The sequence below is a fragment of the Caretta caretta genome, chromosome 9, assembly GCF_965140235.1.
Source record: "Caretta caretta isolate rCarCar2 chromosome 9, rCarCar1.hap1, whole genome shotgun sequence".
In the NCBI taxonomy this organism is placed as follows: domain Eukaryota; kingdom Metazoa; phylum Chordata; order Testudines; family Cheloniidae; genus Caretta; species Caretta caretta.
This window is the reverse complement of record NC_134214.1, coordinates 44,709,345-44,734,722: the sequence shown is the minus strand read 5'-3', so window position 1 is coordinate 44,734,722 and position 25,378 is coordinate 44,709,345. Positions and strand designations below refer to the sequence as shown.

General features: G+C 42.3%; 1 protein-coding gene across 4 annotated transcripts in view; it reads left to right on the top strand.

Moving 5' to 3' along the window:
- Positions 1-25,378, top strand: part of ANKMY1 (ankyrin repeat and MYND domain containing 1) — a 57,601-nt gene that overhangs the window by 13,018 nt on the left and 19,205 nt on the right. For all 4 annotated transcript variants that reach the window (XM_048863475.2, XM_048863474.2, XM_048863477.2 and 1 more), the window contains 8 exons: positions 1,606-2,072; positions 3,095-3,311; positions 5,208-5,372; positions 6,367-6,743; positions 8,263-8,434; positions 10,412-10,552; positions 16,740-16,892; positions 22,684-22,791. In XM_048863475.2, coding sequence (XP_048719432.2) covers positions 1,606-2,072; positions 3,095-3,311; positions 5,208-5,372; positions 6,367-6,743; positions 8,263-8,434; positions 10,412-10,552; positions 16,740-16,892; positions 22,684-22,791 — 1,800 coding nt within the window. The remainder of the gene's footprint in view (positions 1-1,605; positions 2,073-3,094; positions 3,312-5,207; positions 5,373-6,366; positions 6,744-8,262; positions 8,435-10,411; positions 10,553-16,739; positions 16,893-22,683; positions 22,792-25,378) is intronic.

Here is a 25,378-nt window from a genome sequence, read left to right as displayed (position 1 = left end):
AATGTCTGGTCATCTTAGTTGGGATTGGGGCTCCTGTTGTGCTGGGCACTATACAGACCTAGAAGAGTGACAAAACCTGCCATGAAGGTGGAAAGATATCAAAGGGTAGCGGGGGGGATACAACATACCAGCAATTGAATCCAGTAAAGAATTGGCCCAGCTTGCTTAGCTACATGGATTGTAGTTTTCTTTTTAAGTTGGGGATAGAGATGAGGAAGAAGGGCATAAAGGAATGAAAGAAGGGAAGGAGGGATAGTCACAGCTTGTCCGCTGTCTAGCCATGATCAGCAATCTGGGTTTCGAGGCATCGCAGCGGAAGGGAGTCACAAGGAGGATGAGGTAGTGTCCCCGCAGATTTATTCATGGAGTTTTCCCCCAGGCATAAGGGGCAGCGGGAGAGAAAGCAAACATGGAGTTTTAAAGCAGATGCTGACTCGTGAATAGTAAAAGCTGGAAATGCTGGTGGAGGGAAGGCTAGGATCAGTGGCATGATAGGTTAGTAAATAAGCTAGCAAGTGTAGGGCTATGTTGTGAAGGACCGTACAGTTAAAGACAAGGGGCCAGGTCCCGAACTGTTTTAAATCCGTGTAGCTCCACTGAAGCCAATGAAGCTATGCTCATTTAACATCGGCTGCGGCTCTGACTTAAGAAGCGAGAGTTTGGTGTGAAGGTGAAGGGGGAGCTGGTGGAGGGACTCAGAGGGAGTTGAGCAGGTCCAGGTGATGAGCCAGGAAGATGACTTTAGCAACAATAAGAACGGGAGGACTTGTGGCACCTTAGAGACTAACAAATTTATTAGAGCATGAGCTTTCCTGGGCTAGAGCCCACTTCATCAGATGCATAGAATGGAACGTTTAGCAACAATGTTCTTGAGTAGAATGTTCAAGCCTGGTTGACTCTATTAGAGGTGGTCGAATTTCTTATTGCAAACCGTATAGTCAGAGAACTGATCCCTTCTGTTCAAGTTGTCCACAAACTGATCATAATATGGACAAATTTGTTTCATTCAAAAGTGAATAGTTTTTTATGAGTGTATTTGAGCTAACAACTGCTTGTGGGAAGTAGTGTGTAGAGAGGGCTTGATACCTGGGCTCTGTGACAGGTCAGACAGTATTTCTGAATGACCTAACCTTTGTAAACTGTTTCCTTTGCAAACTAATTTCACGTACTCATGAAACAAACTTGGTTTCTTGATTAAACAAAGCTACAAAAGGCTGAAATTAACTTTCTGCGAACGCTTGTAAGAACAAAGCTTGAGCTGTATGAATATTCTTCAACAGTGAATAAAAGCATCTCAGTGGTCCTAATTAAAACCTGTAGCTTCATTGCCTTCATTGAAGCCACTCCTCCTACCTTACTTCAGCCAATGGGTTTCATGCATTACCATTATTAGTGCAGTTCCAGTGCGACCAATCACAGTGAATACAACAGTTGAGCAGCTTGTCAGGTTCTTAGATTGCTCTAAATGTCGCTAGGCAATTGACACTGGAACAGTAAGGTCAGACCAAGGAAATTTGGTTTTACACTTTTTAAATGGAAGCTAGGCTGTAAGTTGTGTAGTATGTCTGACATATATGTCTTCTCTAATACTATTGCTCTCCTAAGGGACTATACAAGGCCGATGAGCGGTTTGGACCAGGAGTTCAGAGCTATCCAGATGGCTGTCAAGATGTTGGCTTGTGGCTCAGGAATCACATAATTAAACTGTGTACTGAAATACCTGGACATTTTTGTCTCTCGAATTACCCAGAACACTGCAGCTATTTGGATGCTGATTCCCAGAGAGAGTGTCTTTCTGATGAGGAGATTCCATTTTGGGATCTGAATGAGGAACAGGACCCATTTTTCTACAACTACAAACTTCTCCTTTTAGATGACAGTTACACATTGCCTGAAAAAATGTACATCTACTCAACTGATACAGATCACCTTCCCCTGACTCACACCTTCTGTAAAGAGTTTGATTCCCAATATTTTCAGAACAACAAAAAGTTGTATGATGAAGAACCATGGCCTGTTAAAAACACAAGCCCTTTAATGGTTAGAATGCAGAAGCACATCTATAAATACAGGTAGCTACTGATTTTTTGTGTGTGATTTGTGTCTGTTGGGATATATATGGGATTTTCTTTGTAGACAATTGCAAAGATCATCTTTAGCACAAGTTGTGGTACAGAAGTCATGCTTCACAGAAAAATTTCTACTGTCCATGGCTAAGTTTAGAATTTCATTTGACAAACTGCAAATGAGGTTTTGTGAAACAAACAGTATGTTCCTCTCTCGCTTCTTGAACTGAAAGGAAATTTCTTTCATTGAAATATATCATCAACTTGGGTCCTAGTATGTGCCTATAAAAACATCATTATTATTCTTAATTTGCATTATAGAATGCCTAGAAGTCCCAACCTAGATCGGGCACTCCATTATGCTACAGGGTTGTACAGCAAAATAACAGAGCCCTATCTGCTAGATTATGCAAAAACATGCTCCAAAGTGTCTTCAGCTGTTGGTGCACAAACAGCTGGCATTCGCTATATATGTGGACAGGTACTTGTACATGCAAATACTCTCTTACACAAGAAAATACTCTGTCTGCATGCACAGGTATGTTTGTGGGAGCAGTGCCAGCATGTGCACATTTTGCAGCCTCAGCTGAGGCAGCACTGTTTGGAAATGTGGTCCATAATGCAGATGAGTGCCTTGTATGCTTTCTTTAATCTTCTAAGCACACTATGTGGCCTTTTTCAACCTTGGAGAGCTTGGTATTTAATTTTTACTTGCAAACATCCAGATTCTTGGGGCTGGATGTTTTTAACCCCTTCCCTGAATGTGATTAATGTCCCCCATACCACAGCTCTTGGACCATTTTAACACCCTTATGCTCTGTCCATGGAGGGAGCAAAATTGAACTGTCTGAAATAGTTTTAAAAAATGGTTGCCATCCCTCTTCTCCCATGTTACCTAGCAATGATCTTTATTATCAGTGGCTTTTTTAAAAAAAGCTCTATGATATAACAGGTGTCTGCTGCATCGCTGTTTAAGTTAAATGTGGACTCTCCAGCTGTTTAATGTTTTTCTCTTTCCTCTGCTTGAGGCATTGTCAAACAGAGATCAGTTGGGATATCAACATAATTTTGAATGGAAGCCGAGACACCTTTGGACCCAAGGGCCCCAAAGAGCTTGCTTCGGAGCAGCTGATTCAAAAGGCAACAGCAGGAGACTTCAATAGAATTTATGAGATTCTGAGGGACAGCTTAGCTCATCCAGATGTAGCTGACACGCATGGATACACTGCACTTGCTGCTGCTGCTGTAAGACCCCAAATGTGACTCTTCCCTCTGTGACTGACCATTTTTTTTGTTGCTACTGCATCTGTCTCTCTCTCTCTCTCTCTGTTATACAGTAAATGTGTGAGACTCAATAAAAAACATCTTTAAGGAAAGACAGCTTGCTGAGCAATATGCTAAAAAAAATCTGTAAAATGTATCCCTCTGTAATATTAAAGATGATTCCAAGCCTAAAATTCCAAATCCTTCCACTTTGGGTGTTGCACTGGGCTGGATTTAAATCCCTGGATCTGAAACTGCTCCTGCCTTTCTCTCCCCCTCTTCCCCCCCCTTTCTTGTTCCAGGCTGTATTCAAACCCAGAAGGGATCTGGTTTTTTTGGGTGGGGGAGGAGTTATGATGTATGCATGACTTCAGTTTATCTATGGGAAGAATTTGGCTCCTTATTTAAACATCTATCAGTGCCCAGCCTAGCCTTCTGGGCACCTTACATCTATTTAAAAAACAATCACTAGCAAAAATCAAATTAATTGTTTAAGTCCCCAGAACAAGAAAATTAATTTCATATTAATTTAGAACATTATAGTTTTTTCTCTTTTTGTATAGGCCTCTCATTGCATGAGCTTTAGTTATTTTGTAGACATTAGTCCTCTTCCCCCAGCAGTTCTGTGACCATACAGTAGATTTTGGGGGGAGAGTACTGAAGGCACAGGGGTTAAGTGACTTGTCCACCATAACACAGAAAGTCAAAATTGAGCATACATCTGAGGACAAAATGTAACCTAATGTACATAGACTGTTGCCCTTTACAGTGTGTGCAATGTGGCAGTTACAGTTGCTTTGGCAACAATCACTTTGAATTTCCTGACAGTTTTGATTTTGAAATCCTCACTGCCAAAATGTGGTATTAATACAGCGTATTGTTGTATTTGATTCCTGAGTTCCACTGTAGTGTGCTTTACAACAGTTATATCTTCTCTGAAAACATTAGGCCTTTTAAAAGTCAGCATGAAAAAATATTTTATTTAAATGAAGTGCGTTTCTCAGGTAGCTCACTAATGTAAGAAAAGTTGAAATGCCTACCGGTACTATCTATTCCAGTTTAAGAGGTCAGATTTAGTAGTTGTTGTAAGTGGGTGAAACTCCATTGACTTCAGTGTAATTACAGACCGTCCATCAGCCACAAAGTTTCTAAGGACCAGCAGCAACAGGCAGTGCAGGACTATATTTTGGATCAGTGGTGCATTTCTTGGCAGGTAGTTTCTCTGAATCAGCTCTGGAATGCCCCTCAGAACAACCATATGAACTGAAAGATCCTTCTTTGTTACAACAGAATACATTGTGATCGGGGTGGTTTCACTTATATCTTTACTGTTGGGGCTTCTTTAGCTCCCTTGTGTACCTCAACATGCCATCTAGTCATGGATTGCCCTCTTTATCATCTTAATGGTAAATGGATGCACTTGACATTTCTGGATGCTGCTGCTGTGATAGTGGTTACATCACTTACCCAACATCTAATTCTTGGTTTGTGCCATTAAAAGCCATACACCGGAAGAAATGCAATTATACACCTGCCTTACATTGGGCGTACCTAAAATAGTTTTACCTTTTTTGAAAGGTTTTTTATTGGTTCTGCCAGCCTTCCCCATTAACTTTAAGACATACTTGAAGCAGTAGAAACATTTTGAGATCACTGTTAATTTATGGGCCAAATTCAGCACTGGAATAAAAAGAAGAGAGAGTGAAATCGCAAAGCTACTGAAACCAATAATAGTGTTTTGAGTCTGTCTTTAGTGAGTGTCTTTTTGTTTTAACTTTAAACCCAATTGTGATTTCAGGTAATCTCACATGGAAGACTGAAATTGTATTATATACACATGTACTTGTAAAACAATCATCCAAATGTTTTACTCCACAGCTGAATTACCATGACGACATCGTTAATCTTCTTCTTGATAATGGAGCTGATGTGAATAAATGCAGTGATGAAGGATTATCAGTGCTATCCATGTGCATTATTCTTTATTACCCAATAGAATCATTTAAGGCTAATGTTGCTGAGAGGAACTTTAAAAAAGACGAGGTCAGTATATTATTAATCTATAACTGTGAAATCAGAATTCACCGTGTCCTCAAATGAGCCACAGGTCTGCTTTTTAAAATTACTTTGCTGGGAGTGTTCCAGCAGTTGGAAAAAGTCAAACAGCTTACCTCCCTTGACCCTGCAAATTGCTGAGTGCCCTTGACTTCCATTGGTAGCTCGCACTGCACAGCATCAGGCTCCAGAATAGTAGCAGGGCTACTCTGCAGTCAATGTGTCATATTAGTACCAGAGACTTTGGGCCAAATTTTCCAAGGTATTTAAGTGCCTTAAGATACAGATAGATAGGTGCGTAGTGGGACTTAGATTTGTAAGCTCAGTGGGGCAGGGACAGTCTTTTATTCTGTGTTTTGTACAACACCTACTACAAGGGTTGTGGCCCATAAGTGGGAGTCCTAGACAGTATGGTAGTACAAATAATAATAATTACAAAAGTGTCTAGACAGATTAAGCACCTGATTCCCATTAACTTCAAAATTCTCTCGGCTGCTGCAAGAAAGGGAGACAGAAAAAAATGTACACTACTCTATCCCTCCCTCAGAGCTCAGCACAAACCTAGAAAACTTCAAGGTAACTCTTTCAGATTCTAGCTTTAGGTTCAGGTCTTTATTAGTTTGTGTGCTGATGTGCAAATTGAAAATCAAGAAATGTCCCTGTCTGTTTTGGAGCGTTTATAAAGTGAGGGAGTACCGGTTGAGATTTGAAGGCTCCTAAGAGGGTTTTATTGACAATGGAGGTTAAAAAACCAAACACACACACTATTCAAAATGTTTCCTGTGAATGGTGGATTAAGACTGAGTAAAATGATGTTCTACCTTAACTCAGCTGTAATATACCAAATTCCAGTACTATTGTATACATGCATATTGATGATGTCCAGAACTGATGTTGATATGATGATTCTCATTGTTGAAGAAAGGATTTTCCATATTTTCTTCATTTTTGTCATTTTAATTTTTAAAAATCTTTAAATAAGGATGAGCAGTTGGAAGATGGATCTGCACCACTTCCATTGGCACCAGCAAAACAGAAATGCTTAACTGGCCCTGTTCGTCAGTCAGCTGTGGTACCTCCTATGCCTGGGGAAAAGGCAGAGTCTGTTTCTGATGATAGAAACACATTGGATGAAACGGACCTTGCAAGTTTAGAAAAGAGGACTGGCTCCAGCACTGAATCCAATTTTGAGTCGAACTGTACTGTTTTCAACTACGGAATCAAGGTTTCTCTAAAAGCTTTGCAGCAGAGTGCAGATGCCTTCAGCCAGAGTTTGCTGAGAGTACCCTCCTATGCCTATGTCAATGGACATGTTGGGGCTGACGGCACCATGAGAAAAATGGCGTTATCAATATCTGAGTAAGTGCTACTAAGAAAAACTACTGGCTCTGTGTTCTGGAAAGGGTTAGACAAGCTCCACTGAACCCTATTGCACAGAGAAAGTAACAAGAGTAGTTTTTCATGTTTGTGGGGAAGAACGACCCTGCATTTGCTTGGGATAGATCAACCAGGCATGCCTGATCAAGGGGCATTCCATGGGTCCTTACCTGACAGGGAGAAGGCCTGAATTTCACTCCTTAAAACCATTTTAATAAGATGACCCACCGTTTTGTCTTTTTTTTTATGACTCAGCATTATATTGTGTGTGTGTGTGTGTGTGTAAAAAGAAACTATTTTAAAAATCCTGTACTGTGCAATAGTAATAGTAATTCTATATTATCTTCATAAAAACATTTCTGTATTATGCAAAACTAGTCTGTGCTCTACTGAGTATTGCTGTTACAGCCTGGCACCTCTTTAAAAAAAACAAACCTGGATATGCTGCCAGGGCCAGATGAACACACAGACAAACTGCATAAGTGCGTAGGGCCCAGATTAATGTGGAGGGGCGACGGCCCCCCAAATCACAGGCCATCATCCTTCTCCTGCACTACCTCCTCTCTTTGCCCTGCGAGGTGGCATTGACCACCTCCAGGAGCACCCTTCATCCTGACGCTGCAGTTCTCTTCCTGGCCCCATGCAAACAGGAGGCCCTGGAAGGCACTTGGTTGGAGAACAAGAAGTTGGGGTTGCAGCACAACTCAAGTTTGGCCCAGCTGCCTCTCTGTCATGATGGGCTGAGGGGTGGCTGGACCAAATTTGAGTGAGTGGCTCTGTGACCCTGGGTGCCAGGTCACAACACCCAGAGTGAGGCGCTGCGCCGAGCCCTGATGGAAAGGAGCTGCTTCTGCGGGGTGAGTGTGGGCCGGGCTTGGTCTTCAGACCCTCCCCACTCACCCATCCCAGGGCCTCCCCTCTGTACCAGGCCTGCAACCCATCTAGACCCTTCTTGCAACCCACTGGTGGGTTGAGATCTGCTGTTTGGGAAACATTAGTCCTGCAGTTTTTTAGGACAAACACTTATAGGCCAGATTATGGCTCACATGTGCAAGGTGTGGAAGATGCAAGTAACCTTCCCTTACCTCACTTGTCCATTCCCATGCCGGGATCTTCTACATTTGTAATCTCTGGGGTTTCCTGAGTATGGGGTCTGCTCTTGCTAGTGTCCCTTGGGATTCAAAGTGCTGAGAGGGGCTGGTATAAGATAGGCCATGTTACCACCACACCCTCTGCATGGCATAGCATTGCTGTGTGGTGTACATTACAGTCTCACAAGGGGTGGTACAGCAGACGTTCTCTCCCTGGGCCCAAGTACCAGTTTGCAAACCTGCCTCACAGCATCCTAGAACCCAGGCACCAGCCCAAGCCCGAACGCCTACACTGCAATTAAACAGCCCCTGAGCCTGGGTCAGCTTAAGATCCAGCGTTTAAAAATATTTTAGTGTGTTTTTTATGAGTTATTGACAGCTTATTCTGTTATTTGCCATGTTGACTTTAGACACCGAAAGAGATGGACCATGGTCAAACTACTTCTACGCAGAGGTGCAGACCCCAATGTTTGCAGGATCCCTCTGCATGTCCTATTCTTTGCTGTTAAAGCTGCAGATGTAGGAGCAGTGAAACTACTATTAGCAGCAGGAGCAAAGACTGACATACAACTTCCATCCAGGGTAATGGATAATAATTACTAATAACAACCAAATGTAATATTTTAGAGTGATCAGCGATACAACTTTAATGCCCACTTGTAAAGTGTCATAATTCTAATGACAGTTCGACTGCCTGATTTCAGCTTTGCAATTCCAAAGGAGTAATTCAAAGCAACTATCCTATTAAAATCATTTGACTTTTAAAAAAAAATGTCCTTACTCTAGTGAAGGTCTAGTTCTATGTGTGTGTTTCCCTGCTGACATAATGCTTACCCATTGTAAATGGGCAGCAGATTTAACACAAATAAAAGGAAGTTCTTCTTCACTCGACGCACAGTCAACCTGTGGAACTCCTTGCCTGAGGAGGTTGTGAAGGCTAGGACTTAACAGGGTTTAAAAGAGAACTGGATAAATTCAAGGAGGCTAAGTCCATTAATGGCTATTAGCCAGGATGGGTAAGGAATGGTGTCCCTAGCCTCTGTTTGTCAGAGGGTGGAGATGGATGGCAGGAGAGAGATCACTTAATCATTACCTGTTAGGTGCCCCAGAGGGAGTGAACCTGGGATTGGCCACTGTCGGTAGACAGGATGCTGGGCTGGATGGATCTTTGGTCTGACCCAGAATAGCCATTCTTATGTTCTTAGGTTCTTGTGGTACTAAAGCTGAGAGTATTTCAAAAGTCAATTTTATTTCCCAATATTTATTCTGCTTTTAGTGTTAGCATTTCTCTTTACTTGGGAAATGACTCTCGAATGGTCAGCATGCTGTGCATTCATAGTCTGTTCTCTAAAAATACAGTTTGTGCTAGATCTCTGCACTTGGTGAGTGTGCCTGCATATGGCCCAGGTGGGAACTCCCCAGGCTCAAAGTTACATACCAACTGTTTCAGCAGAAGGCATCTTACACTAGCTCCTGCACTGAAATGTGGCTGCCCCCTTTATATTCCATCTTCCTATTGCTTTCTGACTAGTCAGTGAAGAAGTTCCCCTGGCTTTTTAGCTTGACAGGCTATACCTGGACATCATCATCTCATCTCACCTCAAATATATACTTCACTACAGAGTGTCCTGTTTTGCGTCCGAGTGCATTAGCTGTCAGTACTTTAGTTTTAAAGCTCCATCTTATTTTGTTTGGAGTCTGTGGATAATAGTGTAATAATAGCTAACTCTTTTATGTAGTGCTTTTCTTCAGTAGGTTTCAAAGCACTTTACATAGGAGGTCAGTATCATTATTTCCACTTTGAAGCCTGCCCTGTAGCTCCTGCTGGGGCCTTTGGGTACCTCTCTGCCCTGGTACCAGTGAAAGCTGTCCTTTCTCTATCCCTTTTGTACCCTGAGGGTCTGGAGAAGCAGAAGCCCAGCAGACTGTCTCAGGATTCAGCAGCTGTGCCTGTCTTGTCTGGTTGTGCTGTGAGATTTACTCACAGGTGTCAGACAGAAGGCTCTCCTGGCTTTCTCCATTGCTTTCTGGAAGTCCAATGTAGACTCTCAGTCCAAGAGAACGTAAATGAATCAGAGTAGAGCCCCAATGGGAGTAGCACCAGCAGGTGTTGACGTTCCTGTGTTTATGGAACCTGACACCACGCTGGGATTGCTCAGCAGACTTCCAAACAGTGTTTCACAAGATAATGCATGTGACCCATCAGTGTGTACTGGCTTATGAGTCAGGGGCCAGAAATAGGCTCTCTTCCTTTTTGTATCTTATATGGGTGCAAACTGGTGATGTAAGAGTGGTTTTAATGCTTTATCATATTCTGTTTTGGCTGGGCAGTGCCTGCGGGAATATTCATGATCGCAGTGGGTTAGGGGTGAAATGGACGTTGGGGAGTAGTAAGCCAAACATAATTTAAAGTAACCATAAACACAATTCTTTGACTCTACTTCTAGGCTAACGTAGATGGGGCCTGAGGATTGATTATTGGAAAAATATCCAGTACCTTAGTTTTTAGAAGTTATTTGTGATAGACAAAAGAGTCTTAATGCCACATTTATTTTTCAGCTGGGAGGTTTAATGCCTCTTCATATTGCTGTGGCCATTCCTGGTGAAGAAGGGGTCAAGATAACGGAATTAATCCTTCATTCAGCTACAGATCCCGATGCAAGGGCAGGAGACGAAGATGATGTATATGCACCAGACTGGGTATGCTGCATCATTACTCCATCCTCTTCCAACTGTTTAGGTGTGGCCTGTGGGACACCCAAGCAGGGAATTGGTTGCCTGCCCATTGAATTAAAACCTCTGCGCACTGTTGGAATAATTGCACTTCCTCTGAAAAAACCTGGCATATCACTGACATACATAGAGGGTTACAATAACACTTATTTATGATTTGAGGTACCAGGCACTTTTGTGGAATCCTGATGCATGTTAGGCACAGGCTAAAAGTCTGCTACATACAACTGAATAGATGTAGGTGACGGACAACTGTAGTATTGAGCCTAAATCACTCTTCCTCAGAAAGAAACATTTTTGTGGGCTGAATCTGCTTGTTCCAGCACTATGGAGGCTGCTTAATTGTTTCTTCCTTCCTCTTGAATCCAGACTCCTCCTGCTGGAACCCTGCAGCACTGTGCTCTGAATCCAGAGTAGTATTAGGCCAGATCTACACTAGAAGCTTTTGCCAGTATATCAGTGCTTAGGGGTGTGATTTTGTTTTTGAACAAAATTTTTATACAGGTGGAAGCCCTAGTGTGGATTTGTTAATATCGGCAAAAAAGTGCTTTTGATGGCTCAGCTTATTTCATTCAGGGAAACGTTATGCTCTAGGCTAGCAGAAGCACTCTTTTGCTGGTATGAGCACTAGGAAGGTTTACTGGCAAAACTTTTCTAGTGCAAACAAAGCCTCAGATGTACAGCTGTCTGCAGCAGAGTGCTTAGTGTATGTGGGGGGGTTCTTTCTCAAATTGTTGACAATTTAAAATAAATTTAAGTTCCAGTAATTGGGAATCCATTGACCTTCCTGTTAGGTCATCCTGAGCTCCCTATGCGCTGAATATCCATTCCCTTTGACTCCTTCCCAATTTGTGTCCCAGTGGCCTAGCCCAGACCATTATTTCAGCACATCTTCTACTGGCTTCTCTCAGCAATGCAGAAGAGTGGCCCATCCCAGTGGCTCTTAACCTTTCCAGACTACTGTACCCCTTTCAGGAGTCTGATTTTTCTTGCACACCTCCAAGTTTCACCTCACTTAAAAACTACTTGCTTACAAAATTGGACATAAAAATACAAAGTGTCTCAGCCACAGTATTACTGAAAAATTGCTGACTTTCCCATTTTTACCATATAATTATAAATCAATTAGAATATAAACATTGTACTTACATTTCAGTATATAGAGCAGTATAAACAAGTCATTGTTTGCATGAAATTTTAGTTTGTACTGACTTTACCTGTGCTTTTTATGTAGCCTGTTGTAAAAGTAGGCAAATGTCTAGATGATTTAATGTAGCCCCTGGAAGACCTCTGCATACCCGCAGGGGTGTATGTACCCCAGCTGAGAACCACTGGCCTTTCACCTACTGCCATCCTTTGTGTGCCAAGAAACCAGCCAATAGCTGGGAGCTGCAGGCAAAGCAAGCCTGAATTCTCCCCTCTCTGGTTCCTCTTTGTGTGCTTTGCAGTGACCATATTTCCCCTGGTACCTTAATGGGCCTACCTGTAGCTCTCCACAGAGCAATACAGCAGATACTGGCCTGTGAGTTCATACCACCAGCTTGCCAGGGCTGTTAGTCAATCTGGCCATTTTGTTCTTTTGGAGTTGGGAAGTATTTTTTTAACTCTGCAGGACAGAGCTCAACACAGTGTATTTTTGTTGGTTTAGAAATCCGTAAGCACAAAGAGAAACCTGAACATTTCCCCTTCTCCTCTGGAAAATCCGTCTAGACAGGAGCATTCTAACTATAGGACAAAAAGGAGCACCTTAGAGAATTTGCTTCTTTTCCTTCTAGCCTCTTGGCTACTGAAGTTATTAGTAAAAACAAAGAAATAAATTTCTTGAATCACAGGAGCCATAATCCCGGTGTCATCTCTGGAACCTGATCCATGTGTCATCTTGGGTTGCTGGCAGTCCGTAGAATACGGGCAGATTTTATCCTTGTTCAGTCTATATCTGTAACGGAATGGAGATTTGAAAGAGAAAATATTGCACATTGTTCTTAGTAGATCTCAGGAATCTTATCCTTCCCCATGAGATGTGGTTGCCACCATTTTCCTGTCCAGTTAAGAGGAATCATAGAATAGAATCATAGAATATCAGGGTTGGAAGGGACCTCAGGTCGTCATCTAGTCCAACCCCCTGCTCAAAGCAGGACCAATCCCCAATTAAATCATCCCAGCCGGGGCTTTGTCAAGCCTGACCTTAAAAACTTCTAAGGAAGGAGATTCTACCACCTCCCTAGGTAACGCATTCCAGTGTTTCACCACCCTCCTAGTGAAAATTTTTTTTCTAATATCCAACCTAAACCTCCCCCACTGCAACTTGAGACCATTACTCCTTGTCCTGTTCTCTTCTACCACTGAGAATAGTCTAGAACCATCCTCTCTGGAACCACCTCCAGGTAGTTGAAAGCAGCTATCAAATCCCCCCTCATTCTCCTCTTCTGCAGACTAAACAATCCCAGTTCCCTCAGCCTCTCCTCATAACTCATGTGTTCCAGACCCCTAATCATTTTTGTTCCCTTCGCTGGACGCTCTCCAATTTATCCACATCCTTCTTGTAGTGTGGGGCCCAAAACTGGACACAGTACTCCAGATGAGGCCTCACCAATGTCGAATAGAGGGGGACGATCACATCCCTCGATCTGCTCGCTATGCCCCTACTTATACATCCCAAAATGCCATTGGCCTTCTTGGCAACAAGGGCACACTGCTGACTCATATCCAGCTTCTCGTCCACTGTCACCCCTAGGTCCTTTTCCGCAGAACTGCTGCCTAGCCATTCGATCCCTAGTCTGTAGCGGTGCATTGGGTTCTTCCGTCCTAAGTGCAGGACCCTGCACTTATCCTTATTGAACCTCATCAGATTTCTTTTGGCCCAATCCTCCAATTTGTGTAGGTCCCTCTGTATCCTATCCCTGCCCTCCAGCGTATCTACCACTCCTCCTAGTTTAGTATCATCTGCAAATTTGCTGAGAGTGCAATCCACACCATCCTCCAGATAATTTATGAAGATATTGAACAAAACCGGCCCCAGGACCGACCCCTGGGGCACTCCACTTGACACCGGCTGCCAACTAGACATGGAGCCATTGATCACTACCCGTTGAGCCCAACAATCTAGCCAACTTTCAATCCACCTTATAGTGCATTCATCCAGGCCATACTTCTTTAACTTGCTGACAAGAATACTGTGGGAGACTGTGTCAAAAGCTTTGCTGAAGTCAAGAAACAATACATCCACTGCTTTCCCTTCATCCACAGAACCAGTAATCTCATCATAGAAGGCGATTAGATTAGTCAGGCATGACCTTCCCTTGGTGAATCCATGCTGGCTGTTCCTGTTCACTTTCCTCTCATGTAAGTGCTTCAGGATTGATTCCTTGAGGACCTGCTCCATGATTTTTCTGGGGACTGAGGTGAGGCTGACTGGCCTGTAGTTCCCAGGATCCTCCTTCTTCCCTTTTTTAAAGATTGGCACTACATTAGCCTTTTTCCAGTCATCTGGGACTTCCCTGGTTCGCCACAAGTTTTCAAAGATAATGGCCAATGGCTCTGCAATCACAGCCGCCAATTCCTTCAGCACTCTCGGATGCAACGCGTCCAGCCCCATGGACTTGTGCACGTCCAGCTTTTCTAAATAGTCCCTAACCACCTCTTTCTCCACAGAGGGCTGTTGTCCTTTCATGTCTATGTGATTTGGAATCTCATCCTATAATGTTCTCCAAGCTGATACGATCTTGATAGGCCAGATGAAGAAAGAGTACATTCATACCAGTATTACCTGGATGACTTGCTGCAGAAAACTTACTTAAAGGAAACTCCTTTCTACATAGTCCAGTGCTAACCTGTGCTAACCTGATTCCTAATTAACCAAAAATACAAAAAACGCCGTGTATCATCTCTGCATTTATTCATCTCTGAGCTGATTTTTTAAGATACCTCAACGGGTAACACTCCTATTATTCTCACTTCTAAAATTACAGATTTAATCCTTCTGCTCAGCTGCTTGCCTTCAAGCGTCTGCAGTATTTACTCATAGCAGCATTGAGCACATACAAACCCAGTGCAATGCAGCACCCCTAAATCCATCCATTCTTCTTCCTGACTAGAGGACAAAAACTGAAGACTGACAGTGCCTCCAAAGCTGATGGCTTTGTCACTGAAGTCCTTCTTCAAACATTTCCCAGCAGCATCTTCATATCCCACTTGGAGAGGTCAAATGGGCAGTGGTGATATATGCACACCGGCAAGTAGGAGCATAGGGCATAGGTCTAAACCATAAGGCCACAAAAATCTCTTCACTCCTGTGGAAGCGGGGCCTGTCTACTAGAGCAACGTATGCCTAGGGCACGGTTGTGTGGCTTGGTTGACACATATCTAGATTTTTTTTTTTGTGATTTGAAAGCAGGAAGGTACCATTTATTTTATTCTCGTCAATGGAATCCATAAGCACAGAAAATACCTCTATCTGTGGGCAGATGTACTCATGTAAAGCTTCCCCATCTTCTCTAATGGTCAAAATGGTTGGAGGGAAATAGGACTAGACGGAGCATTTGTAATTCTAACCAGACTGCAGTTCCCTTGGCTCAAAGTGATGATAGTCTACAAACCTTGGAAGCATCTAGTTTTTCCAACACTCTGCTGCAGCTGGACCCCTTCAGTCATCCTGAACTTCACACACTAGTTTTATAGCCTCCAGCAACATGGATACTGTCAGGAGCCAGTTAACCTTCTATTAAAATCTTAAGCTTCCGTAAGCAGTGTTTACAAAAGCACTGGGAGAATTTATTCACTTCAGACGTAGATCTTAGTTTAGCTGTGCTCCAAATGTCTGACAGAGACCACTGATTTCTCATAGGTGGCCTTCATAAAGGATTAAGCCTGAGTTTTATCTAAAGTTTCAATTCTCTACTTTCAGGGTTAGTAGTATGAGATTTCTTGTGTCAGTTTTCTCCTCACATCTTCTGTTTCTTCAGAGCTGTTGCACTACAGAGACTTGCAGGGGAACTGGGGCACTTGAACCTTGGCACTGCAGGCTCTGAGAGTCTACTTTTTGATCCTCTAGAGAAGGCCTTGCCATATTTGTTTGTCTTCTTCTGTTATAGCAATTGCATGAGTTCAGGGAGTGAACTGGGAGCTGTATCAGTTTAAAGAATCCTATCTTTAATTCTTCCTTTAAAAAGATAGTTCTTAAGATCGGTCTTGACTTTGTACAAAGCCACGAAAACAAAACTAAAACTAAACAAAAGCAAAACAAATCACCGAGCTCCACCTAAACCAAACAATTTATCTCCCTTTATTTTCCCCCTAAACTCAAATATTAAAAAAACAGCCTCGTAATCTGGATGTGAAATGGACCAAAGTGTGGAGAAGAACCTAATTCAGTGGAATCTTAAAAATGTCTGAAGGCCTGCAGTACTACTCTGCCTCTTAATGGGTCTAATCAAACACTTAGCAAGCATGGAAAGCATCCAAATAAGACCCCTCCTGGAGGTGTCAAAGTACATTCTTCAAGGGCCTGTGGGTGAAAATCACAGAGCTTTTCAATGAAGTCACTTGAGAAGCAATTCTATGAAGCACTCATAAGACTCATTTTCTCTTCTCAACTGATGCAGCATTTGGTCCTTTCAGCTCCCTTTGATTTAAATTATGTAATGAAATAAAATAAAAAATAAATCAATAAGATAAACTTTAATTTCTCCTAGAGAGCTTTATGTGGCTCTTGTATTTGATTCCTTTGTTACTTATTTGCTAGTAACACGCAGACCAATGCATGCCCCATGTTTACGAGAAAGAAAATTCATCTCCTGTCATAACTTTTATTTCTCAAAATGGAATACATTCATTGGGGTAGGAAGCCCCTCTGTGTGTATCAATGTTTGTAGATGTTAGAATGAAAGGTATCTTAATGCCACTGGCCTACAGTGGGTTTTATGTTTTTCAGGATGCAATGCTGAAGCAGTCCAGCAAATGGAGCCTGAATCTAAAGAAGGAAATGGGAAGGGTGGAGGTTGCTTATGCTGTGTCTACTGTGTTGTAATGAGCAAATCTATAATAGTGGTTTATGTACAGACCAGTGGATTCCTGGACCAATGTATTTTCTATTAGCTTATCTCTAAGCAATACTGAAAGTGTGCGTATCTGTTTCTTCTGACTTCTTTACATTCAGAATGAGCCTGCCGAATCACCAGTTATTATTGCCATGAAACTTAATAATGAAACTGGACCTCCTAGTGAATACTACTCATCTTCTAGTCTTGTCCCAGAGGAAGGTGGGAGGACTCCTTTGCATATTGCCTGTGAGAGAGAGGATAACCCGAAGGTAGGAGCACAATGGAACTGTAGAAATGTCCCTCCTTTAGGCTGTGGTTTTGCTCCTGTAGAATACACACAATTCCCAATCTTCAAATGACATATCTTACCCTACTGGGGAATCCTCCATAGGATCTGATTTCATGTGGCTTCTGTGGAAGAAATAAAACTCTCATCTCTTTTATGGGAAGGGTCTGATCCTTTAGTATGTGTGATCTTGGCTGCTCTGGGGATTTTAGCTATGGGTGGCCAGCCACTAGTGTAGATGGTCTGGTGGCCCAACAAGAAATGAACTGAACGAATACGTCAAAAACCCTCTATTATGATGCGTGCATGCTCTAATTGAACAACTGTACCATGTGATTTATAGAACTGCCCTTCCTGACCCAGCCCCTTTTTGTTTGTTCTTTTCCTCCTGTCCTGGCCAAATTCCACATTGTGAACACTTTGAGGCAGGGATGTTATTTTAATACTTGTTTTGCATGAGGTGCTTGTAGGCATGACCAGAATCAATGGCAGTGTTTAGCCTGGTAAATTGACTGAGGGTTTTTTGAACTCTGCTTGGTTTATTTTTTTGGTCTGTCTAGCACAAAAATTTATCAGCACCCAGTACAGTAAACAAATTTTTAATCAGAAGCCCCCTTCAACCCTGCCTTCCCCAAAAGTCAAGCCATAACTAATTGATTTCCATTACACGTTGTCACTTACTATATCCCGTTTTCTTCCTCTGATAGTCTATACTGCCGCTTTGATCTTGCGGTTCTACATATTAGGATTCTTTCACGTAACTTCATTCTTTGACTTTCGACCTCTTTTTAATGCCTTGCCTTAAAGCGGATTCTAAATAGAAACAGTGTAAAGGTTTCTATTATCTTCTTCTTAATTACATTTGATGACTGGCCCTATGAAATTTAGCAAATGTGAAAAAGTCCCATTTACTATGCCAGGATGTGTTGCGTTCAATACATTGTGTCCTTTCAGGAGTTGATTGCTTTGCTGACATGCATTTCTTACCAGGCAGGTTTTTTATGGTTGCTTTTACATACAAATAAAAAGTCAATAAGCTAACCTTACCTCTCGATCCTCTCTCAAAATCATACATAATTAAGAATTTTAATTACTGTAGATCTTAGTTTCCAGGAATTCCAATCTGTTTTTATCCTAAAGTTGTTTTGAAGCTATTGAGTATTTAAAGGTTACCATTCTTGTATAACTAACCTCTATTGTAGAGCTCCCTTTTGCATTTACGCTGTCAGCTCCTGCATTCAAGGATTTATATTGTAATGTATGATTCCTTGGTATATGTTATAAATTCTTTGCTTCATGGGGAACTATTCTGGAAAATGTGATTGAAATTGGGGGCTGTTAGGTTTTTTCATGCATATGTGTGTGCTTATGTATGTATATATTTTGCAGGTGGGACTGGTAGCACTGCCTTTTACGAAGGCTGCCGAACAATTCCCATCATAAGACCGTCTTAAGATGCTCATAACTTTGCCATGCTTTCACTATTTATGCTGAAATTTTCCATGCCAAGTGTCTGCCTTTTTTGTGGACTATTTCAGCCAAAATGATTCATGTTTTTCTGAGAATGAGGCTAGGGAAAAATAAGTGGGTTTTGCCCATGTTAAAAAATTCTGGTGGTTTTTCTTTGAAAAGCTCTAGCAATCCTATGCTTAGAAATTTGACTGGGAGTGCCTAGAGACAAGGGGAGTGGGGAGAGACAGGTGAAAATGAGGCCCCTGGGGATTGAGGAGAGAACTGGGAATGCTGTGCAAGGCATGAAGGGAACACTGGGTCAGGGAGATCAGAATGGTGAGACTAAGACTTGCTGGGGAAGGAGTCTGGGGCTGGAATGAGAATACTGGGGCAAAGAGATGGGACAGGTTGGAGGGGATGGGGCAGAAAGGGTCATGCTTGGTGGGAATGGGCGGAAGGGCCTGTGCCCACTAGAGAGCACACTCCCCTCTGGAGCCTGGGATGGAACCAAGATCTCTGAACCTCACCAAATATTTAGGAAACCCACTTGCAAAGTGTCCCATGCTCGTGTAGTGCTGGTCCACATAGAGGATTAGAATCTTCTGCTGCTATCAGTTGTTATTCCATTAGCTCAAGTGGCAGTGGTCTGTGCGGTGGATCGATCGGTCCCAACTCTGCTGATGATGCATGTCGGGGTCCTCGTACAGCCACAGGACGAATTTCTGTTTTCACTGTGCTTTATTAAAAAGCTAGGGAATTATATGCACAGAAGATCATTAAAAGGCCATTATTAATGTTGCATTCTGAAGCACTCAAAAATTAGGAAATGCCAATCTTTAATTACATGATCACATTCTATTTTTTCCACAGGACCCCTGCTTCATTAAGTGTACAGAATGGACAAGATTTACTTAGCGAGTTGCTATTCAGTACTTTTTCTCCTAATTCGGTCTATGGCCCCAGGCCTTACTTAGTGCACAGTCTTCAAATCCTGCTGTGATGGCTGAAGTATTAATTTCCTCATGAGATTTTCTGTGGCGCTTATCACTATAATATTTGAGTGCTTCACAAACATTAATGAAGTTAGTTTCACAACACCACTGTGAAATGAGGTATATTATCTCCATTATAGAGATGGGGAACTGAGGCACAGAGAGATTAAAGTCAAAAGTAGCCATTAATTTTGGGTGCCCAATTTGAGATGATTAGGACCTGATTTCTCACAGCACTTAAGTTTATAGAGCATTCCACATATGGAAAGCGCAACTCCTGTTGACTTCAGTTGCAGCTTTGAGTGCTCAGCACTTCTGCAAATAGACCCCACGTTCTCAAGTCAGGCACACGGAAAATGAAGAATACTCACTTAGTGACCACCTCTGAAAAGTTTGTCATAGAATCATAGAATATCAGGGTTGGAAGGGACCCCTGAAAGTCATCTAGTCCAACCCCCTGCTCGAAGCAGGACCAATTCCCAGTTAAATCATCCCAGCCAGGGCTTTGTCAAGCCTGACCTTAAAAACCTCTAAGGAAGGAGATTCTACCACCTCCCTAGGTAACGCATTCCAGTGTTTCACCACCCTCTTAGTGAAAAAGTTTTTCCTAATATCCAATCTAAACCTCCCCCACTGCAACTTGAGACCATTACTCCTCGTTCTGTCATCTGCTACCATTGAGAACAGTCTAGAGCCATCCTCTTTGGAACCCCTTTTCAGGTAGTTGAAAGCAGCTATCAAATCCCCCCTCATTCTTCTCTTCTGCAGGCTAAACAATCCCAGCTCCCTCAGCCTCTCCTCATAAGTCATGTGTTCTAGACCCCTAATCATTTTTGTTGCCCTTCGCTGGACTCTCTCCAATTTATCCACATCCTTCTTGTAGTGTGGGGCCCAAAACTGGACACAGTACTCCAGATGAGGCCTCACCAGTGTCGAATAGAGGGGAACGATCACGTCCCTCGATCTGCTCGCTATGCCCCTACTTATACATCCCAAAATGCCATTGGCCTTCTTGGCAACAAGGGCACACTGCTGACTCATATCCAGCTTCTCGTCCACTGTCACCCCTAGGTCCTTTTCTGCAGAACTGCTGCCTAGCCATTCGGTCCCTAGTCTGTAGCGGTGCATTGGATTCTTCCATCCTAAGTGCAGGACCCTGCACTTATCCTTATTGAACCTCATCAGATTTCTTTTGGCCCAATCCTCCAATTTGTCTAGGTCCCTCTGTATCCTATCCCTCCCCTCCAGCATATCTACCACTCCTCCCAGTTTAGTATCATCTGCAAATTTGCTGAGAGTGCAATCCACACCATCCTCCAGATAATTTATGAAGATATTGAACAAAACCGGCCCCAGGACCGACCCTTGGGGCACTCCACTTGATACCGGCTGCCAACTAGACATGGAGCCATTGATCACTACCCGTTGAGCCCGACAATCTAGCCAGCTTTCTACCCACCTTATAGTGCATTCATCCAGCCCATACTTCCTTAACTTGCTGACAAGAATACTGTGGGAGACCGTGTCAAAAGCTTTGCTAAAGTCAAGAAACAATACATCCACTGCTTTCCCTTCATCCACAGAACCAGTAATCTCATCATAAAAGGCGATTAGATTAGTCAGGCATGACCTTCCCTTGGTGAATCCATGCTGGCTGTTCCTGATCACCTTCCTCTCATGCAAGTGCTTCAGGATTGATTCTTTGAGGACCTGCTCCATGATTTTTCCAGGGACTGAGGTGAGGCTGACTGGCCTGTAGTTCCCAGGATCCTCCTTCTTCCCTTTTTTAAAGATTGGCACTACATTAGCCTTTTTCCAGTCATCCGGGACTTCCCCGGTTCGCCACGAGTTTTCAAAGATAATGGCCAATGGCTCTGCAATCACAGCCGCCAATTCCTTCAGCACTCTCGGATGCAACTCGTCTGTCCCCATGGACTTGTGCACATCCAGCTTTTCTAAATAGTCCCTAACCACCTCTATCTCCACAGAGGGCTGGCCATCTCTTCCCCATTTTGTGATGCCCAGCGCAGCAGTCTGGGAGCTGACCTTGTTAGTGAAGACAGAGGCAAAAAAAGCATTGAGTACATTAGCTTTTTCCACATTCTCTGTCACTAGGTTGCCTCCCTCATTCAGTAAGGGGCCCACACTTTCCTTGGCTTTCTTCTTGTTGCCAACCTACCTGAAGAAACTCTTCTTGTTACTCTTGACATCTCTCGCTAGCTGCAGCTCCAGGTGAGATTTGGCCCTCCTGATTTCATTCCTACATGCCCGAGCAATGTTTTTATACTCTTCTCTGGTCATATGTCCAACCTTACACTTCTTGTAAGCTTCTTTTTTATGTTTAAGATCCGCTAGGATTTCACTATTAAGCCAAGCTGGTCGCCTGCCATATTTACTATTCTTTCGACTCATCGGGATGGTTTGTCTCTGTAACCTCAACAGGGATTCCTTGAAATACAGCCAGCTCTCCTGGACTCCTTTCCCCTTCATGTTAGTCCCCCAGGGGATCCTGGCCATCCATTCCCTGAGGGAGTCGAAGTCTGCTTTCCTGAAGTCCAGGGTCCGTATCCTGCTGCTTACCTTTCTTCCCTGCGTCAGGATCCTGTCTTATGTCACTTGCCCAGCATCACATAGGAACCTTGTGCAGAGACAGGGGTAGAATCCAGTTCTCCAGGACAGCATTCAGCTGCCTTAATCTTGAGACCCTCCTCTCTCTTCTTGCAATCTGTCTCCTTCACTACACACCTTCCAATTTCTGCAACAAAAAAGGCAGGGGTCTTCCAGACAACAGTCTTCTTCACTATATAACCCTAGTTCATCTCTACCATGTGTCCATCATGTGCACTGAATGAGGGTGGGGTCCTATGATAAAAATAGGAGTACTTGTGGCACCTTATAGACTAACAAATTTATTTGAGCATAAGCTTTCGTGGGCTAAAACCCACTTCATCGGATGCATGCAGTGGAAAATACAGTGTGACACAAGTACTCCTGTTCTTTTTGCGGATACAGACTAACACCGGCTGCTACTCTGAAACCTGTCATTATGCAATGATGATAATAGTATGTGATCTTGTAAATAAAGACTGAATTTTAATGTGTATGCACAGGGGGCCCAGTTAAGGTTGCACACACAACCTTAATTTTGGCAATTGCCAACTTTTGAGGGTTAAAGAAGCAGCCTTAATAATGTTCTTTTTTAAATGTTTTTTTTCTATGTAATATGTGTATGTGTTTATAGCAAGTGTTTAATGCTGTTGTTTTTCATAAGCTTAATGTCTTGCTTTTCTTTTTTATGATCTAATTCTACCTTTTTCCCCCCCTACCCAGCATGTCAGAGATGTTGTCCACCTCCTCTTAACTCATAAGGCAAATCCTAACACCTTGTGGAGTGGCCATTCGCCACTTTCCCTGGCAATTGCCAGTGGGAATGACTTGGTGAGCATCATCTAATTCCTTCTTTCTTTATTTACTTGGTTAATTTTTGCTTTGGTTCCTTCCCGGATAGGAGCCAAGATGGCTTGTGTGTTGGAGTGACCCATGTTTATTTCCAATGAAAGTATCTAAATTTACTTTTCTTTCAAAGCTATGGACATAACTTGAGTTTTCCACTGTATTAAATGGGGATTTCTCTTTATGGATTGGTGGCTAAGAGCTTAGCAGGATTCAGAAAGGAATATCTATCTATATGGATCATGAGAACATCCACTTACACTGTAGGATACCCTGAAAATATTACAAAGAACATAAACCGTCATACTTTTGCGTTTAAGTCAAGCACTAACTGGTGGGATTAGGAAGAATCTTCCTCTACAGACATTCTGTAACTGTCCACCAAGTTACTACTTGTACCTTCTGATGCATCTAATGCTGGCTATTATCAGAGACTTGACATTGGAATAGATGGCTCGCTGGTCTGATTCAGTAATGTAGTTCCTATATAAAACAGTTTGGTTTGAAATGATCAAAACTACTAACATCTGAAAATGCTGTATTGAGCATGCCCTTTATAAAATTTCCATATAGATGCACTATCCAGGCATTAATTGCTTTGGAAATAAGCACTTTTTAAGAACTGCTTAAGAGAGAACATTTCAGCCACTGTATAGATGATTCCTCTTGACCTGGATCCTCCTCATCTGCTCCTGTTAGTGTGTGTTTGAACCTGGGATCATTAGAATACACATTCAATTTTAATTGCCCATGCTGCGGGACTTTTGTGCCTCCAGAATCTAGTCTAGCAGATTCACTGGAGGTCTGAATGTGATTTTTTGTAAGTTTCGCACTAGTACTACTAAAATCTGCTCTCTTTAAAGTGTGCATGTATTATTATTTTGCATTTAATAAAGACAATAGGGCAATACTTAAAAAATCCCACAGTTGCTCCAGGAGGTGTACATTGTTGGGGTAATTTCTCCTTATTTTCTCTCTCAATAAAAGAAACTGTTGGTTGCAATAAAATGAAAAGGAAAGGTTTTTAGATTTTAATATAAAGTTTTGAATAACTTCACAAAAGGGTTGGGTTTTACTGTATTATAGAGATCTCTTGATTTTCTTAATATAAAAAAGGGCTAAAGTTAGTTCTGAAGCACAGTGTAGGAAATTCTCATCTGAAGAAGACTGCTTCGCCTGACTTGAATTTTTTTTTTTTAAATTAAATGCACAAAGAAATGGAAAGGAAACTACTGAAAAGTATTTGACTTTGTTAGCATCCTTTAGCTATTTCCAGGTAGAATGGTCACATATTGATTCTCTATATAGCACTTGTTTATTCTTTAATTAAAGTCTCAGCTAATATTGTACTGAGTCCACTTGGTGCTAGCTTGTTAGCTGTGATGCTAAGGATCATGTAATGACCTAAGTAGCTCTTGGATCTGGACTCCAGTTCTTTGGCACATCCGGCACAGTGCTTTACAACTGGTTAATCTACAGTGCTAAATACATTAATAATAGCAGTATTAACTCACCCACGTTGCATGTGGGCAGTATTCTTCATTACTTGTTAGCCCAGTAAATGTAAATCCAAATGCAGTACTGCTCTGTACAAGGTAGTTGAGTTCTCAGGGAGGGAAAGTTGTATTGGAGACACTGGGTTTTGAGGGAGCTGTATGCTTGTTTGAGAATCCAAGGAGAACAGCTGAAATCCCAGAAGATAAGAAAAGAACTAACCTAAGCCTCAGTCTTGCAGTTGGCTTTGGGTGAACAGATTCCAGTGCTCGCACGGAGCCCCATTGACATTGGTGAAGCTCCTTGTGGACACAAGGGACCATTTATTTTATTTTATTTTATTTTATTTTATTATCTATCATAATTCCCCTCTTTAAATAAAAGGAAATTAGGTGAATTATGGAGCAGGGAATTATGGAGCAACAAGTTTAATTACAATACACTGCTAGGCCAATTGATAAAGCAGTATTTATAACCACTCAGAAGACAGAGAGGGAAGTGCTAAGCAATAGATAACATGAACTCATCAAAAATCATGTCTGATTAACTGGCCTCATTCAGCTCAAGGTATAGTATCCCTGGTCTCCCAGTCCATGCACTGTACCAAAGCCCATGGATAGAGAGTCTGACCCAGGCTTTTCTCAAGACACCTTTGATTGTCAGAGAATGGGTTTGTGGGAGTCTTGCACTGCTCACTAAAGAGAAAATAGTTGAATAGAAGGGGCTTCTTAGACTCCTTTGGCTTAGAAAGAGCTTCTATTCTGGGCTAATAATGGCTGCTGTTTGGGTTAAAATAACAGAATTCAGTCTCATGTTTGAAACATCTGAAATCTAAGTCGTGGAGTTTATGAACCTGTCTGATGCAGTAATGGACCAGTAGGCCACAAATGTACAGCCTGTGCCATTCTGTTTTTCTGGTAGTGCACAGGCTTTGTAGTTTAGAAAAGCATAAAAGAAGATGACTTTTTTAACACTACACTATGAAGCAGTTGACACATGGCTGTTCAGTATGGATCTATGATTTTTATTGTGCTAAAAATGCAATACAAAGCAAGTGCAAAAATTATTCTCCTAGACC